Raw genomic sequence first — 19008 nt, forward strand, 5'->3', positions numbered from 1 at the left:
CACATGTAAGTGCTCAATATATTTGGTTATTATTGTTATTATGATTATTAATCCTTCAGGTACTTCCCCAAAATAAACACCACAGGCCTGACAGGTGTACTGAGGAGCTGGGTGTCTAAGGTGAGCCTAAAGTGAAAGGCAGAAAGAGAAATGGAGAGGCTATTACAGAGTGGGGTTGGTTTTCTGCTTTATACTTTTTTATATTTTCTAAATTTTCTTGACGAACCATGTAGATGGTTTTGCAACATGAAAACTTTCAACGAATGTTAGGTTAAAGATCTTATAAATGCAAAAATGCATTCCAGTTAAAATGTTAGAGAACAGAACTGAAGGCCGGCTTTGGTGAACCTTCTGGATTCCCATTTTGGAATACTGTGAGGAGGTGCTGAGTAGGGAGGGGCCAATCCGTGCTGATTATCTGAGCTCTTGATCTCTGAGATCTTGAGTCTAATCACTTAGTATCCCTGGATTTCAGCTTTCCCATTAGCTCACTAACATGTCTCTCAGTTCATAAACTCAATAATTCTGTGCATAAACAGACAAATAAATGGCATGCTTACATCTGTCGCCAGCAGTTCTTCACTGTCATCGATACTGGCCACCGTGACCTCTCCTTGGCTCACGAAGGGGAAGTCGAAGGGGTTGGTGGAGATCAGAAGCAGGTCTGTGAAACACAGATATCCCTTTAATGGCTTATGCATAACTTACTCTGGGTTTTTTTCTTTTTTCCCAATGTCACCGATTTGGAAGATAAGAAAGGTATTCCAAGAGCTTACCGATTAGTTCTGGCTTCTTGTTTGACATAATTTGGTAGAAAATATGATAGCTTCTCTCACTGGATAATTGAAATGTCACTCTGGATTTTTCTAACAGATCTAAGGTAACAAAAATAACGTGATTTCAGGTTCCCAGGAGATGCTTTTGTGGCCAAAACACCAACGGATTTACAGAGTGTTTGGACTCACAAGTTTCGATGTCTGCCGATGCCAGCTTTCCTGTGGCTCCAAAATGAATCCGAATGAACTTCCCCTGTCCAATAACAGGTGGACAAATGTTATAGTTATTTGATTTATATGGTTTTTGTGGCTGGCCTTGGATAGGTGCTGCCACAGTGCTAGAAAACAGAACTGAAGTCCTGCTTTGGTGAACCTTCGGGATTCCCATTTTGGAATGCTGTGAGGAGGAGCTGAGTAGGGAGGGGCCAATCTGTGCTGATTCTCTGAGCCCTTGATCTCTGAGATCTTGAGTCTAATCACTTAGTATCCCTGGATTTCAGTTTTCCGATTAGCTCACTAACATGTCTCTCAGTTCATAAACTCAATAATTCTGTCCATAAACAAACAAATAAATGGCATGCTTACATCTGTTGCCAACAATTCTTCACTGTCATTGATACTGGCCACCGTGACCTCTCCTTGGCTCAGAAGGAAGGGATGCCAGAACATGGGCACCTCTCCACCTGGTGCCCAGTGCTCCCAAGCTGGGTCAGCAAGGACTCAGGTAGCTCTACCCAAGCACCTAGCCCTGTTCCTACAACTCAGGGGATGCCCACAGCCTCCTTCTCCAGCTCTTTTCTTGGGACTACTCCATTCTTGACTGCCTGCCTGGTTTTTATCCTGTTCTCTTATACCTGGATTCTTAAATCTTCATAACACCTTTGAATTGTAACTGGTTGGATTGTTCTGACTTTTTTTTTTTGCCTGTATTTTAATAGATGCTACTTCTGAGATTTCTTGCCTGAGTTTCACATATGGCCGACTACAGACAAATCTGGCTCACAGGCCCGGGCTCAGGCTCAGGCCTGGCTCCCTGGCTGCCAAAAGAACAACACAGGGTCTAGGTGGCCCACTTTCTGGGGAGTGGGAGGTAACATTTCATATGCATGTTTGTGTGTATGCACCTGCTTCATACATTATCTGCTTAATTGGTCCTCAACGACACTGTGAGCAAATTTGAGGACAAAAAATGTTTTCTTGCTTTTTCACCCACAGTGTCTGAAATGTGGATGGTACTTAGTAATAGCCTCAATATTTTCTGAATGAACCCTAGGAAAAGTTAGTGAAGGATCAGTAAAGGCCTGCATGCACTGTAAGTGCTGTGTCTTCAGTATATTTAGCTGCTTAATGGAAGTCATCCCTAGCCTGCAAATATTTGGAGGGTGGAAAGAGGACAAAATAATTAGAATGATTGTGACTTCTGGGTCAGGGCTAAGAGTAGAGGCCCATGAACTAAGTAAACGGGAATGAGAAGAGGGAGTGCCTGAAGATATTGTCTTTCACTTTAAGCTGGTGTCAGGCCAGTGCAATAACTAACTTGGTCCAGGCATGGGTAACATACATCTGCCGTGTAACATGTGCCCAGATCTTCCACAAGGAAGAGGAGTTTATTTGGGCACTGGGGAGGACACAGGTGCAAACTGGCAGTGCACAGGGTACAAAGATCATATCCAAGGAAACAAAGTCAAGGCTCAGAGCCATGGTCCTTGATGGATTATCTCTTCCTCATGGATAACCGTTTTATCTTTCAGGCGACAAAATACAAATTTGAGACTATCCAGCTGTTAAGATGTGTGAAGTTTTAATGTACTTTTGCAACCATAGGCACAAATGATGGCCTCGCCTCTGAGTACTTGCTCCACTGGTCAGTGAAATGAAATAGAGGGCTGGATGTGTGTTTATTTCCAGTGGGAAGTAAATGTCTTTTTGATTAAGCCAAACCTAAGTAAAAAGTTGAAGGATGGCAAATATCCTTCAATATCTTCAGTATGAATCTATTCCAATTTTTTTTTCTTTTTTTTTTTGAGACAGAGTCACCCTCTGTTGCCCAGGCTGGAGTGCAGTGTTGCAATTTTAGCTCCCTGCAACCTCTGCCTCCCGGGTTCAAGCGATTCTCCTGCCTCAGCCTCCCAAGTAGCTGGGATTACAGGCATGTGCCACCATGCCCAGCTAATTTTTTGTGTTTTTAGTAGAGATGGGGTTTCGTCATGCTGGCCAGGCTCGTCTCAAACTCCTGGCCTCAAGTGATCCACCCACCTCAGCCTCCCAAAGTGCTGGGATTACAGGCGTGAGCCACCGCACCCAGCCTATTTCAAGTTTTTGGGCTCTTCTGCCTTCACTAGGTTTTCCCTGCTCCCCGTCCCTACTGAACTGGAAGAGGTCAAATCTGCTAACTTAATTCACACTAAGGTTTCCGTGGCTAGGTCAATAGATATGGCTTAATGGACGTTAACATTTTAAAATGTTTCCACACAGAGAGACCCATTTTAGCATAAAGTTGATCTCTAATTGTGGGATTTGAATCATGTGAGTGACTTCAGGATGCTGTGAGGTGACATTGCCTAGTTAGGGTAGGGCGGCAAATCCTCCCTCTGCCAGGACCAAGCCAACACCTTCCTCAAAGTGTATCAAAATATTCCAGGTGGGTAGATTGATCTCAATCACTTGGGGGTAGAAAAAGGCCCCCGTATATTCCAGTTTATGGGGCAGTTTTTCATATCTAGCATTTCAGGAGAGGGTATGGTTTTGGGAGGATACTTGAAAAGTGGGCTGGGTCTTACAAATCTTGAGGAGTTGTCATTCCTCACAGTCTTGGCATTTCCAAAGGCCTCCAGCAGCGGGTTGGCCTGGATGATCTGATCCTCCAGGGTTCCCTAATAATAAACAAGAAGAGGAAAAAGAGGACTTTGGATGGTTTTCTAAAGTAGCCCCTTGGTGACTAAAACGGTGGGTGCTCTGGGCAGGTTCAGGTAGAGATGTCGACCAGCTCCACCTGGTGGTCAGTGCAGTACCCACACCCCCACCCCCACCAGACCCGAGGCGTCTTCAAGGTCCCATCCTAGACAGGCTCTTATTAGCATAGCATCGAAGTGACTTCTGGTCATGCCAGGTTCTAGGCAGGAATATTACTCCCTCCATCAGAACATCCAGACTGCCTTTCTGATAACATTTCATTATAAATCATGGATTTTTATAACATGCATCTCTGTTATTGCATGTAATATGACTCACCTAATATAGATATTTGTGTTCAAAAGGAGAAATAGAATGTGAGCAAAGCAAGCGACCCAGGGGATGATACAATAAAACAGTGGTTCTCAAAAAGGTTTTTTATGTAGCAAAAACATATGTTATGAGAATGATTATTCAGAAATCCACTATAGAAAGCAGAGTTTTCACCTTCACCTCCATGACTACTTTATCCTTCTGGGCCCAGAGCGATTTAGAAACTACTGTCAAACCTAGTGGTTCTCAAAGTGTGGTCCCTGGACCAGCAGCGTGAACACTACCTGGGAATATATGAGAAATGCCAGGTATGATAGTTCACACTCGTAATTAGCACTTTAGAAGGCTGAGGCAGGAGGATTACTTGAGGCCAACGGTCTGATACCAGCCTAGGAAAGACAGTGAGACTCCATCTCTACAAAAAATTTAAAAAAACTAGCCAGGCATGGTGGTTCCTGTAGTCCTAGCTACTCGGAAGGCTGAAGCAGGATGATGGCTTGAGCCCAAGAGTTTGAAGTTACAGTGAGCTGTGATGGTGCGCCACTGTACTCCAGCCTGGGTGACAGAGTGAGACCCTGTCTCTACAAAATAAAAAGGAAAAAAAAATGCAAACTATGAGGTCCCACCCTAGATCTACATAATCAGGAATTCCGGGCCTGGGCTCTGCCACCCTTTGTTAAGAATCTCTCCTGTTGATTCTGATGTGTACTCCAGTTTGAAAACCACTGGTGTAAACATTCCTTCTCCAGAGGAGGATGTGGAGTTGGTCAAGGTCCCTCAGCTGTAGTTGATGGAGCTGGTGCTAGAACTCAAGTCCATTCTAGTGGAACCACTTCCTGCTTTCCTCCATGTGATACTGTGATATAATAGGAATGGTATATTTTGGTCTTTTTTCCAGTTTCCTGGTACACAGCTCCTAAAACCCTTGGAATATCTGAAGTGATAAACGTCTTTTTGTGTGCTAATGAGATGATTGGTGGCTTCGGGGTCCTGGACAGCTCAGGATGGGGGCTGGTTGCCAGGGAACCGACCACGTGATTAGAGAGTTGGAACTTTCAGCCCTATTCCTGACCCCGGGAAGGAAAGAAGGGCTGGAGGTTGAGTCAATCATCAATGGCCAGTGATTTAATTAATCATGCTCATGTAATGGAACCTCTATAAAAACCCTACACAGAAGGCTTCAGAGAGGTTCCAGGTTGATGAACACCTGGAGGTACTGGGAGGATGTCACCTGCAGAGACCCTGCCCCTCCCCCATACCTTGCCCTACACATCTTTTCCACTTGGCTTTTCTTCTGCATCCTTTGTAACATCCTTTATAACAAACTGGCAAATGTAAGCAAAGTGTTTCTCTGAGTTCTATGAAGCATTCTAGGTAATTATCAAACCTGAGACGGGGGTCATGAGATCCTCCCAATTAGTAGCTGCTTGCTTAGAAGTTCAGGAAGCCCGGACTGGTCCCTGGTATCTAAAGTGAGGTCAGTTTTGCAGGACTGAGCCCTTAACTTGTATGATTTGATGCTTTCTCTAGGTAGTTAGTATCAGAATTGAATTGAATTGTAGGACACCCATTTGGTGTCTGCAGAGAATTGGAGAATTGTTTGGCATGGAAAAACCCCATACATTTGATGGCAGATGCGTTCTGTGTGAGGATACAGAGAGGAAAGAAAGAGTTTTTCCTATTTGCCATTTCTACTGAGTGCATACCCTGCATACACTTGGTGCTCATCCAAGCTTTAAAGTATACTTATTCCAATAAGCCTCCGGATGCAGGTGGCTGCTCACCTGCATTTTGCCTGGCTGTGTCTCCTTCTTCTTGTCCCCAGTAACTGCAATTGTTGCAAAATACTGGATGACACGCTTGGTGTTCACAGTCTTCCCAGCCCCGGATTCTCCGCTGCCAATTTAAAAGTAAATGAGATAAAGGAGAGTAGAAGGGAGGGCACTGGTTTCCAAGTCATGATGGTACAAAGAGGTGTTACTCACGTGATGAGGATAGACTGGTTGTCTCGATCTAGAAATGCAGAGGGAAGCAAAACAAAACAAATAAACCACAAACAGAATGTTACAATAAAGTAACATTGGGGGGTGGTTGGAGAACATAGGCTCTAGTTAATGTCTTTGCCATTAACCAGTGGTATGATTTGGGCATGTCTAATCTTCTTTGGGACAATTTAGGCAGATTTCTCAAATGTGGCATGTGCAACATGACCAGCCTGGGAGGTGAATGATTCTCTACTCACTGTGGTGAAGCCCACAGTGTAGAAGTTACTCATGTTTACAGAAGTTTAACTCTCTGCTAGTCCTTTCCCATCGCCCTTTTCCATAAAGAAAGCAAGTGTCAGGTTCAGAGCTTGTGGGGCCACAGCTTTTTATTAGCATTTATAGATGCTGGTTGGTTTTATTGCATTTTTCTTTTACCTTTACCTTCTACTTGTGAAAAGTGATACTGGTTTTTCATTTACAATAGAGCATGGATTGAACTGTGTCCTCCTAAAATTCATGTATTGAATTTCTAACCCCTAGTACCTCAGAATGTGACCTTATTTGGAAATAAGATGTAAACAAGATGCAGGGGTCAAGATGAGGTCATGCTGGAGTAGGGCAAGCCCCTGATCTAATATGACTGGTATCCTTATAAACAGAAGAAATTTGGAGACACACAAGCACACGGGGAGAATGCCATATGAAGATTAAGGCAGGGATCAGGGTGATGCTTCTACAAATAAAAAGCAACAAAGATTTCTGCTGGCAAACCATAGACACTAGGAGAGAGAGGCATGGGCCGGATTCTCTCTCAGAGTCCTCAGACTAACCAATCCTGTTGACACCTTGACCTCGGACTTCAATCCTCTAGAACTGTGGGACAGTACATTTCTATTGTGTAAGCCCCCAAGTCTGTGATACTGGAGCAGCCATAGCAAACGAATAGAAATCGTGGTATTAGTCTTCCCTTTAAAATAAATGTAACATTAATTAATTTCAAGAAAAATATTAAGTTTGCAGACATGGCAAGGATTGTGATTGTGAGACAGAAATGACAGAAGTTTGGGCACCATTGCATTAGATGATTTTTAAGCATCTACAGGTCTCAGATTCAGAGGCTTGCTTCTTTTTTTTTTTTTTTTTTTTTTTTTTTTGAGATGCCAGGCTGAAGTACAGTGGTGAGATCTCAGCTCACCACAACCTCCTCCTCCCAGGTGCAAGCAATTCTCCTGCCTCAGCCTCCTGAGTAGCTGGGATTACAGGCACCCACTACCATGACTGGCTAATTTTTTTGGTATTTTTACTAGAGAGAAGGTTTCATCATGTTGGCCAGGCTGGCCCCGAACTCCTGACCTCAAGTGATCCACCTGCCACGGCCTCCCAAAGTGCAGGGATTACAGGTGTGAGCCACCGCACCCAGCCTTGCTTCTACTTCTAGTATCTGTTCCAAGTCAAGTCAGGTGAAGGTTGAACAGACAGACTTGATATTAGGCATCATGGCATGACAGTGTTACCATGTCCCTACTCCCCAGGTCCTTCTGGAAATTTAAGGAGATGAAGGGGAGCCTGAGTTTGGGGAAGAACGCGGGAACACTGCTTTACCCATTTCTCCAACATAGCATTCCCTGAGTGGCTACTGATATGGTTTCTCTTCAAAGTACACCTGGATTGGGGGTTCCCTGGGGACAAAGGTAGGGCATCTCCTTGTGTTCCACATTATCCCAAATAAGCATGAGCTCAGTGCAGCTTCAGCCATGACCACAGGCCTTGTCATGCACTGTGACTGGCAATGGAAGATGTTGTACCCCTTGCTTTTCATCCCCAAATCATCTGACTCTCCAAAGATCCTTTGATAATTGCACCATTCAGATGGCCAATGCCCATCAAAAGCTTGAAAAATTAACTAAGGATGGCTTCAAAAAATATGAATCAAAGAAATTACTCACCAGTCAACATGAACTGATAGGCATTGTCAGAGATAGAGAAGATGTGGGGTGGGGCCTCCTGGCGCTTTTTGCCTCTGTAGGCAGCCACCACCTCGGGCTTGTACACCGGCAGCCACTTATAGGGGTTGACGGTGACACAGAAGAGGCCTGAGTAGGTCTGGGAAGATCAGAACATTTATCATTTGGATCTCGTTTTTACTCAGAGAGAGACATGAAATAAAAAGGTGTTTACAGACACTCACGTAGATCATCCAGGCTGCGTAGCGCTCTTTGAGGTTGTACAGAACAGCAGGTTCATGCAGGTGAGTCATCATGGCCATGTCCTCGATTTTGTCAAATTTGGGAGGGTTCATGGGGAAGACCTGGTCATTGTTCAGAGTGAGCGTCTGGGTATTGAGAGGAAAAGCAGGTAATAAATGGGTGAGCCAAGCGCCCACATTGCACTTTACTGGTGTGGTGGAAGTAGTGAGATATTGTGGAGCAATTACCCCATTGTGATGGATAATTTTATGGATCATTTCCATCCCCCAACATGATCCATAAACAACAGTTCTTGAAGAATCTGATTCTGGTCAAACTACGTAACCAATTCCGATCTGATGCCCCTCAGTCATCTTGCTGTCATGTGTACCAGGAGTGGGTTACAGGTGTGCAGAGCTTTGGAGCCCTTTGGCCCCAAGGCCAGGTTGCCTCTGTTTACCTTATTTGTTGTGAGTGCTGTGATGAGACAAAGGTTGGAAGGTTACAAAGAACTGCTCCAAAGTGTTCTGTGCTTTTCCACCTCAAAATCTCTGCTCATGAGGGTTCCTTCAGCTGGAATGTCTTCGTGAAAATTTTGTTTAGAAACCTTCAAAGCTCAGCTCCTATCTCCTCTCTCCCCTATTGCTTCAAGGCTCCCATAATTATTTGTACCTCTGCTCTAATAGTTCAAACATTTGGGGGTGCATCATGGTTCTTTGCTGAATATTTTCAGAATATTATTTAATTTTTTTTCCCTCTCTGTGTTTTTCCCACCTCTCTCCCCCATTCAAGCTGGCTCTGCACTCCATGGCTCAGGAGAGATAGAAAATAGGGCAAGAACAGCTACTAGGGAGGCTGAGGCAGGAGAATGGCGTGAATCTGGGAGGCGGAGCTTACAGTGAGCCAAGATCGCGCCACTGCACTCCAGCCTGGGCAACAGAGTGAGACTCCGTCTCAAAAAAAAAAAAAAAAAAAAGTTGGGCAAGAGAAGAAAAAGAGCTTGTAATACTTCCTGGATTTTGTTTTCCAAAAGCCTAAGTCCTTAGGAAAACTTTGAGGGTTTCGCAGAAAAGGTAAAAGGAAGGAGTTTTGCTGGTATAGACCAAATGTTTTGAGGAAGGGAGGCCCTTCCACTCCACCACCCAAGACTAGAAAAAGAGAGACAGACACTCAAGGTAGCCAAAGGGGAGGTAGAAAAGTCTATGTATCCTGAATCTTTAAGGACTGGGACTTGTTTCTTAATAGATCCTCCAGGGAGGCTGTGAGTCCCCCGTGTAGTGGTGTGTAAGGTTCTGAAAATGTGACATATCCCTGAGGTGGTGGTGGAGGCACCCCAAGAGTGACTGAACACATTTTTTCCCAGCCCACTTAAAAAGGACTGGAATCAGAGGTTAAGTTTAATAACAAAAAATAAAAGCAAGGTCTGTCTCATATGCCTGAGTTTGTGAAATGAGATTCATACCTGCCATATACATCTTTGGGAAACTTTGGGAAAGCAGGTGCAGAGGTATGCTTATATTTGCAAAGCGATCAATGCTGTGACCTAGACTTGGTGGATGTCCAGTAAGTACTGAATGGTACATGATAATTCTCCACATTAAACGAGTCAATGGCTCCTGAGCTTCCTCTGTAGGAGCCACTCTGCAGCCGAGAGAGGTATAATTGGTCGGCCCATCCAGTATCAGCCTCTTCCTTAAATAGATCAACCTTTTCTGCCCTCACCTGCTGCTTTCCTCTAAAGCAAACACCACAAAATCCCTCAAAGCCCAAGTCCTTGGAGAAGGAAAGAGGCAAGAGTGAAGATGCATGTAATAGCGGTTTTCACCTGCTACTTCACCACAACACAGTTGAACTAAGTTTTGTGCTGTCTTCAGATTCCGAAGGACCAGCATGCAATTTCTAATATTCTACTCCAAAGACAAATGAGCATGCCCATGTTATCAAAGACATCTGGAATCAACACTTACCCGGTCATCGAGCGTCTTGACTATGACTTTGTCATTTTCCCTAGTCTGGATCATGCCTTTCACATACATTTCCTTATCATCCGCTACAAAGCAGGCTTTCTTGGAATCGAACGGACGATTTTGAGCCTCAATTCTCTCCTTCTCTGGTTTCCGGAGGTAGGGAGCTGCTTCTCCAAAAATGGCCATTTCTGCATCAGAGCTCATGACTGTAGAGGGCTAGGAAGACCAGAGGGACTGCTGAGTCTTGTGCCTGGGTGACCGCTGAAGCTGCAGGGCCCCTACCCTTATTCTATTCAAACAGGGGGCCAGATTCAAAGGCTCCTAGATTGAACACAGGTCCTGAGGGATCTATGGCCAGGTCTAGGAGCTTAAAGTGTGCAAGCGGGAATAAGCTAAAGGGGATTATTTTATTCTAACAAAAAAGTATGAAGGTTGTTTTTTTATCATCTGAGTGTCGATTTTGGGAATATTTTAGTTCAGACCCATGTGTGCATGTCTGAATCAATTAGAACCAAGGTGAACCCAATAAAAGAGGCTTCAGGAAGCACTTTCTTTCTTTCTTTCTTTCTTTTTTGAGACAGAGTTTTGCTCTTGTCACCCAGGCTGGAGTGCAATGGCTCGATCTCGGCTCTGCAACCTCTGCCTCCCAGGTTCAAGCGATTCTCCTCCCTCAGCCTCCGGAGTAGCTGGGATTACAGGCGCCTGCCACCACACCCAGCTATTTTAAAAATATTTTTAGTAGAGAGAGGGTTTTACCGTGTTGGCCAGGCAGGTCTTGAATTCCTGACCTCAGATGATCCGCTCATTTCGGCCTCCCAAAGTGCTGGGATTACAGGCATGAGCCACCAAGCCCAGCCTAGGGAGCACTTTCTAAATCACTCATCGTGTTTGAGCCTGTGATCTCAGTGTCATTCTAAAATCTTAAGAATATTTGAAAATCATCATTGGAATGCTGATAATTCTTAATAGACATTTCGGTTAGCCCCGTGAAAAGTGAATGACTTGAACATGAAGATTTGTCACATTTGTTTAAATAACAAGATGATGGGAGGCAAAATGGCCCAGGGCGATGGTCCCAAACTTTAACATGCCCGAATCCCCTTGAGGGGCTGTTAAAGCACAGATTACAGGCCCCATCCCCACGGTTTCTGATTTAGTAGGTCTGAAGTGGGGCCCAAAAATTGGCATTTCTAGCAAGTTCCCAGGTGATGCAGATGCTGCTGATCCAGGGACCACACTGAGGATGGCTGGCATAGTAGCTTCCCGTTCCCAGAGTGGTCCTTGAAATGCAGCAGCTTCATGCAGGACTTCATTAAGAAATGCAGAATCTCAGACCCACCCAAGATAATGGAATCAGCACCTACTTTTTAGCAAGATCCCCAGGTAATTTCTATGCATAGGAGATCGGGAAGTACTGGGCTTCTAAACTCTAAACGCAGTCTCTAAACTTCCTGCCTATCAGTGTCAGGGTGTGACAAACATTGTTTAGTTAGATTAATACCCACCTTAGAACTCGCTGCATGGTGTGTGTGTGTGTGTGTATGGGTGTGTTTGTGCAGGGGGTATTAGTCTCTCTCTTATCCCTTGTATCACTTTCTCCTAAACTATCTCCCTTTGCTGCCTTTCTTGCTCTTCTCTTTATGTATTTTTTCCTTCTTTTATGTAATGTATTGTCCCTGTTTAGAATGCAGAAAATTCATCTTAAAGTCCTAGCACTGATCAAACCGCTTAAGCTCTCTGGGGCGCAGCCTCTTCCCGCTTACAAGGGAGAAGCCAGCCTCGCTCCTGTCTAAGGTTTCTGTAAGTCCTGTGTGGACTGTTCCTTTTCTCAGAATTTGCTTCTCCCATTCGTCCTCTGCACCTCTTCCCTCTACTCCACTACCTATTTTCCTCAAGTCTCTTTCCTCTTTCCTTCCCTTCTCTCCTCTTTTCTTTCCTACTTAATTCTGTAACTGACATAAAATGGAGTCAAGTCATACACACACACATACACACCCACACATATCTCTCTATATCTGTCTTAAGAAATAAATCTTTTTTTTTTTTTTTTTTTTTTGAGACTGAGTCTTGTTCTGTCTCCCAGGCTGGAGTGTAATGGCGCAATCTCGGTTCACTGCAACCTCTGCCTCCCAGGTTTGAGCAATTCTCCTGCCTCAGCCTCTCAAGTAGTTGGGATTACAGGTGCCCGGCTAATTTTTGTATTTTTAGTAGAGATGGGGTTTCACCATGTTTGTCAGGCTGGTCTTGAACTCCTGATCTCAGGTGATCCACCCGCCTTGGCCTCCCAAAGTGCTGGGATTACAGGTGTGAGCCACCACGCCTGGCCTGAAATACATCATATTTTTTGAATAAGGTATTTTATGTCCTCTTTTTATAGTGGGAAAGTTGAACATGTTATAGTTCTCTCCCCCATCTTAGCCTTTATGCAATTGTTCTCTTTATTGGTAACTGGCCATTGTTGAAATATCCTTTCCTGTGATTCTGTGGGGTTCTGTCTTACAGAAAGAAAAGCATCCGCTTCCCGTGGGGCCTTATTCAGATAAGTTGCATTTTAGTTATACTTTGTCCAGTGGCTCTGCTGAACCATCTGTGGGTTCGTGGTTAGGTTTTCATAGTAAGGGACTGGAATTCAAATGTAGCACCCACAAATAAGGCTCTTGGCCTGCAGCCATCATGCTGGTTTACAGTCTCTCAGTTACTACCTGGAGGATGAGAAAGAATTCATCCGCATGGCTTTCTTCTCTCATTTCTTTGAAGATAGTCCCTAATGTAATGGCTTAGGTGGATTTCACTACAGCAGCAGTTTTCAAACTTTGTGGTTTCAGGACTCCTTCGCACTCTTAAAACTAAATGACTGAGAGCCCCATAAGATTTGGTTTATGTAAGTCATATCTATTGATATTTATCATATTGGAAATTGAAATTGAGAAATTAAAAAATATTGACTAAAAATTACTATCAAATTCATTACATTAACATAAATATTTTATTTTATTATTTTATTGAGATGGAGTTTCAGTGTGTCATCCAGGCTAGAGTGTAGTGGTGCAATCTCAGCTCACTGCAACCTCCACCTCCTGGGTTCAAGTGATTCTCCTGTCTTAGCCTCCTGAGTAGCTGGGACTACAGGCGCCCGCCACCATGCCCAGCTAATTTTTATGTTTTTAGTAGAGACGGGGTTTCACCATGTTGGCCAGGCTGGTCTTGAACTCCTGACCTCAAGTGATCCTCCCGCCTCAGCCTCCCTAAGTGCTGGGATTAAAAGCGTGAGCCACCGTGCCTGGCCAACATAAATACTTTAATAAAAACTACCATGTTTTCCAAAACAAAAAGATTAGCGAGAAAGGTAGTGCTGTTTTTCATTTTTTGCAAATCTTTTTAATGTCTCCTTAATGGAAGACTGTTGGATTCTCATATCTCCTTCTGTATTCATGCCATTGCTGTATGTTTGGTGAAAGTAAATATAAAATATTTAGCTATGTAATTCAGAAAAGGAAAGAGTATTTTAATCACCTTTTCAAATAATTGTGAATTTTCTTCTTAGATACTCTACCAAAACTTGATAAGTGGTAGTTTCTTAAAGGTTAGTTGCAATGTGGAATCTGAAGCCATATCAATAAGCATTTTGTACTCCATTACATTATAATCCACTAGTCTGTCTTGCATTTTGAGTGGATCTTCTTTTCCCATATGTGGATTTCATACATTGGTTGTTTGGAAAATACTGGTTCACTGAATTATATAGTACTTCCAAATGTGGACACATTTTCTTACACAATATTAAAAAAATTATGATCATCAATATCACCACTGTGATATCATTTGAAAATTCTTTCAGTATTAGGAAGCCGTCAAGCTAATGGTGGCAAATACATGTTTTCCTGTACGCATTCTTGTTTGTACTTGAAGGCTCCAAGTTGTGATTTACAACAGATGCTGTCAGTTTTTTCCCCGAGATGGCAACCACATTGTTCCTTTTGGAGAACAGGATGTTTGCCAAATATCTAAGTCTGAATAACCATAGTTTGTCTGCTAGTTGGTCTTTTAAATAAAAATGGTGCTTTATGAATAAAGTGGTTAGTTCAGCTTGCAACTCACACAAATGCACATGTGCCTTTCCAGGAGACAACCATCAAACTTTGGGGGACTTCCCATTTCATCACATAAAATTATTAATGAAACTTTTTAGTGCAAGTGTATGGTAGTGAAGAATACAGTAATTACTAATACAGTTTGGTGCGGTGCCTTGATTTGTAATAAGGTACCAGCCATTTATTCATCCTTGCTTTTGTATCACTCATGCAGTGAAGATGGCAGATAACAGCTGGGTATTATTGTGAAATTGTTTTAGTCTCATGTACCTCCTGAAAAGTTCTTGGGAGTCTACCAGGACCCACAGACCACACTTTGAGAATGGCTGCCCTACTGCATAAGGGAACCCTGACTGATTACAGGTTTACGAACTTATAATATGTAGCTTGACTTAGCGTTAAGCATGATACCCAAAAGTGTTGGAAGATGATTTACTTCAAAACCATCTGCAACATAATCTCTGTGGCTGGGACCAGGGAATCTGATTTTTTGATAAGGTCCTCAGAGACATGTTTGGGAACTACCGGTTTAAAGCATTGCTTTGCTTGTATGAAACTACTCTGCTTTTCTAAAGCCAAAACCATGGCACAGTCTCATTGCTTGTACACAAAATAATTTTAGGCAAATATTTCTTAATTTAATATTTGTATGCTTATTTTAATGCCTGTTACCTTATTTTATCAAAATGTGCCATCAATTGTAAGTTCCACAAATAAAGAAAAAAAATGCAGCTAATTTAAACTGCAATGCTTCTTTCATAGATTGTAATATGCATCCTCATTTCAGAGATAAATTTGTAAAAAATATAAAAAAATCAGAGTTGACGGAAATAGGGTAATATTTGTTTAACGTTTAGGAAGTGTGCTATATCCATGTATTCTATGATATAAATCAGTGTTTCTGAAACTTAAATGGGCATATGAATCCTACTGTGAATATTCAGTAGGTCTGGAGTTGGGTTTGAGCTTTTAAATATCCTACAAATTTCTCAGCTAATGCTGATATAGCAAGAATATAGGGTAACTTTAAAAACAAATAAGAAAAGAAAATGAATCAATGTAAATAAAAATATTAAGTAAATTGACAGTATTGATGTTAACATGGCTATTGCAAAACTTGTGATGACAATAGGAGAATAAAGTCTGAAGTCAGGGAAAGGCTGCCATAACTGATAGTTGAGCCACATTTTTAGTCCTCCTGGAAAAACAAGGCTTTTACATCTGGGCCTCACTGAGAGTTTTCAAGTAGAGATTTTTCTCCCTTCACTTACTCTAACTGTGACTCAGAACCCAGCATCTCCTAGTAGTGTTACCTAGATGATGCTTGAGTTATCCCTCCATATTCCTGCAATGGTGCATCTAACCTAGTTGAATACTTTTAGGCACAACTCTTTTCCCTTTGGGGCAGGTTTGATAGGCCAAAGATTCTTCTTGCTTTAAATTAAAATCTGGCTCTCCGTAACTTCAGACAATAGTTTCTCATTCCACCCCTTGTAACAGCAGAACGAGTTCAAATCTTCCTGCGTGACAACTCTTCACCCTTTTGATGGCCGTTCTGTGTTCTGCTTAGCTCTATCGTCTCCATGCTAAATAGTCTCAGCTTCCTTTGCTTCTTCTATGATGTGCTTCTGAATCCCTTACCATCTCGGTCACTCTTCCCTGAACCCACTCCTGTTAATCTCTTAAAGTGTGATATCCAAACCACATGTCACCCTCCACTGGAGTGTGCCCTCACCTCTCTTCACCTAGGTGTCATGCCTGAGGTGGTGATTGCCTGTTGGCAGCCACGTCTCACACTGCTGACACACCACTCCCTGTCAAGCAAAGCCCCTCAATCCTCTCCGTGCATGCAGCTGCGAAGTCAGATCTTCTCCCTATATTTATGCAACTGTGAGTTGGGACCCAAGGGAAGACCATTCATTTTTGACTGATAAACTTCACCTTGTTAGATCCGACCAAGTCTCTAGGCATGACTCATGCTGCCCACTGAGCACCACCCTCTAGAGTTTCCTTAATTAGCCTCTTCTCTGTTCCAACAGCAGGACCTGCTTCCAACGTTGCATAGCTGTGCCCCTTCAACCACCTCTGTTCCTGTCTTTAAGGGCCTTCTAATTGAGATGACCACCCCCGCCTGCCTAATCTCCATCACCCACTTGTGAGGGCTCCTCTCTCTCTGTTTACCCTCTGTGTACCATGACACTACTCTCAACTTTCATCCCTCTCCTGGGAATTTCACTGCTACTGTGTCTTGTCAGCAATGGTGTGGTCATGATTTAATGACACCTTGGCTTTTTTGGTCCCAATTCATCTAGAATTACCTCTAATAAACACACATTTTAAGGGGATAGGGTTTTTATTACCACACCGGCCATAGGATTGAACGGATCCCTCCCCATTCCTTCAGTATTACATGTGAGGGAAGGTGCAGCTGTGTGGATTCAGGGGTGCAGACTCTGATCAAGGAGCAGCAAAGTTAGCCTTTGTGTGAAGACTGCATTTGGACCCTATGAACATCGTGTTCTGGGCCAACAAAGTACTGTATATTGACTTGGAGCTTGTATGTCAAAATTCTGCATTATATTTTGTACATTTCGGTGTAATGAGCAAATACGAGAAGCCATTCTTCCTTTGGTAAAACCTGTATATATTTTAAAATCTACCTTTAAGAATACTTAAGTTATTTGTTTCAAATTCATCAATTTCATCTTCTTATGAGTGTGGCAAGAATGAGAACGTGTATTACCTTCTTGGTTCCCAAGTGACAGTCAGTGTCCTTCAGGAATAAAGCGTCTTCCTGGGGATAATTTGAGAAACAAAAGCAAACCAAACAAACAAACAAACAAACAAAAAAACCCAAATGAGCTACGAAGAGTTTAAATGAATATAGAAACTATGTTTGTTCTAGTTTATCTACCTTAAATAGATACACAGTAGACAGTGTGGAATGAAATAAATTTACTGTTTTGAATTTTTACTTTTGATTAAAATCATTATTCTTTAAATGGTTATTTACAACATTTAATTAATACTCTCTTGAGAAACTTCTGTGTGTACAATGTACTGTGTCAGCTCCTTAAGGGGGTATGAAGAAGAAAGTACAGTATCTTCCCTATAGGAATGCAAACATTAGTAAGGGATAAGAGAATGCTCAAATAAGTCTTTGAACAGGATTAAGACAAATTTTTAAGGAGTCTAAACAAAGTACTATGGGAACTTAGAGAAACTGCTTCTGACTGGGGGGCTGGGAGGGGTCAGGGAAGAAAGAAAGTAGGGAGGGGAATGCTCCAGATTGCAGCTTGGATGGTTAGGGGCAGTCACCTTTTTTCAGCAATAGGAGAAAAGTTATAAATTGTGGACAAAGACTTCTTTATTCTCTTCAATGCTTTAAATTTCCCCTGAAGATGATGAAGGTAGGGCAGCTGAAAAGTCACCTGGGACTAAGGAATCTCAGCTCTAGGAGTTTATAAACTACATGGCTATCTCAAGGAGGCATGAGTGTCTGAAAAATTTTCAATATCAAATGTAATCTAAGCAAACTTCCCATTTACCATTCAGTGCTTTTATGGAGCCAGGGGAGTAGTTCATGAAGCCCTATTTAGGTAGGAACAGACACTTGGGATTTGGTTTACTATCTTTGTTGCCTCCTTCCTTCTCTGTCTTTAATGCATCTTAAATAATCTCCAGCTATATCCTAAAATTCTCACAATTTCTTAAAAAATTAAAGTATTATATACTATATTCTGAATCCTCAATTTAAAAAAATATGGAGGCAGATCTACAGAAATTCTAATATCAGTTCTGTTAGTAGCTGTTATGATTTCTTTGGGCTTCTGTTTCCTTCTGTAAAATGAATCAGATGCACCAGAAAATCTCCAAGATTCCTTTCAGCCCTATGAGTCTATAACAGAAAGTTCTCCATAGAGATGGTGGCCTGAATTCAAAGTATCACAAGTCTCTGAGGGATGCTATTGCACTGTCAGACACAATCCAGTCCCAAGTCCATAAAATACGCCATGTGAGAACAGTCTGCAAACCAGTCAATTTATATCAGACTATGACACTTTGTAAGATGGGTAAGATGCTTGGGATTATTTTTTCCCATAACCATTTTTCAGAAATCCTGACATGGGAAACAAATAACCATAAAAATTTCAAATAATAGCTTAAGCAATCACAGAAGAGGTACCACAAGTTACCAAGTTAATTTGCCAACTGAACAGTATAACATTGACCTAAATAATCAGAGGAGGAATCATGCATTATACTCAGTTTTGTTCTGCAGGTGAATATTTTTTGTCTTATAATTGCTTATATTCTTGTCTTTTCACCCCTTGTAAAGGTTTCTTGAAAGGCAGTTGTCTTGTCTTTCCATCTTATCTCCAACCTTGCCCTCAACACAAGACCTTGCACTTAGTAGGCCCTCCGTAAAGGCTACTTCGTTGTCTTCCCCCCTTGACTGGTAACCTGATCAGGTGCAACTATAGCTACATGGAGCAAAAAAGTGGGCACTTGTGAGCACTTACCTAGAGATGCTGCAGTCACAGCAATTTCGGGAGTATGACCCCCCAGCTCTCTTTATACTCCCAAATCTGCCAGCCCAGCACTCTAACTTGGCTATATTTGGGGGATCACCATTTACTTGTTAGATGTAAATGCGTCGTAGCCCTGATCTCTCACTCTTGTTACTTGGATAAATGACCAGCAGAGGCTGCATAATGCCAAGTCAGCTGCTTGGGGATTTTGACGTTGGACACAGATCTTTGAGACTTAGAGAGTCC

The 19008-nt window shown here is 42.5% G+C and overlaps 1 protein-coding gene across 1 annotated transcript in view; it reads right to left on the minus strand.

Moving 5' to 3' along the window:
* MYH13 (myosin heavy chain 13) overlaps positions 1-18781 on the minus strand; it is a 72428-nt gene extending 53647 nt beyond the window's left edge. Inside the window, exons 1-11 of the mRNA XM_032140036.1 lie at positions 18754-18781; positions 16974-17024; positions 10140-10355; positions 8175-8318; positions 7933-8089; positions 5987-6014; positions 5786-5897; positions 3557-3649; positions 966-1029; positions 777-875; positions 561-664 (exon numbers count right to left, since the gene is read on the minus strand). Coding sequence (XP_031995927.1) covers positions 561-664; positions 777-875; positions 966-1029; positions 3557-3649; positions 5786-5897; positions 5987-6014; positions 7933-8089; positions 8175-8318; positions 10140-10343 — 1005 coding nt within the window. The 5' untranslated portion in view covers positions 10344-10355; positions 16974-17024; positions 18754-18781. The remainder of the gene's footprint in view (positions 1-560; positions 665-776; positions 876-965; positions 1030-3556; positions 3650-5785; positions 5898-5986; positions 6015-7932; positions 8090-8174; positions 8319-10139; positions 10356-16973; positions 17025-18753) is intronic.
* Between the last annotated feature and the right edge of the window lie 227 nt (positions 18782-19008).

The sequence above is a fragment of the Hylobates moloch genome, unplaced genomic scaffold (genome assembly GCF_009828535.3).
Source record: "Hylobates moloch isolate HMO894 unplaced genomic scaffold, HMol_V3 SCAFFOLD_19, whole genome shotgun sequence".
Classification (NCBI taxonomy): Eukaryota; Metazoa; Chordata; class Mammalia; order Primates; family Hylobatidae; genus Hylobates; species Hylobates moloch.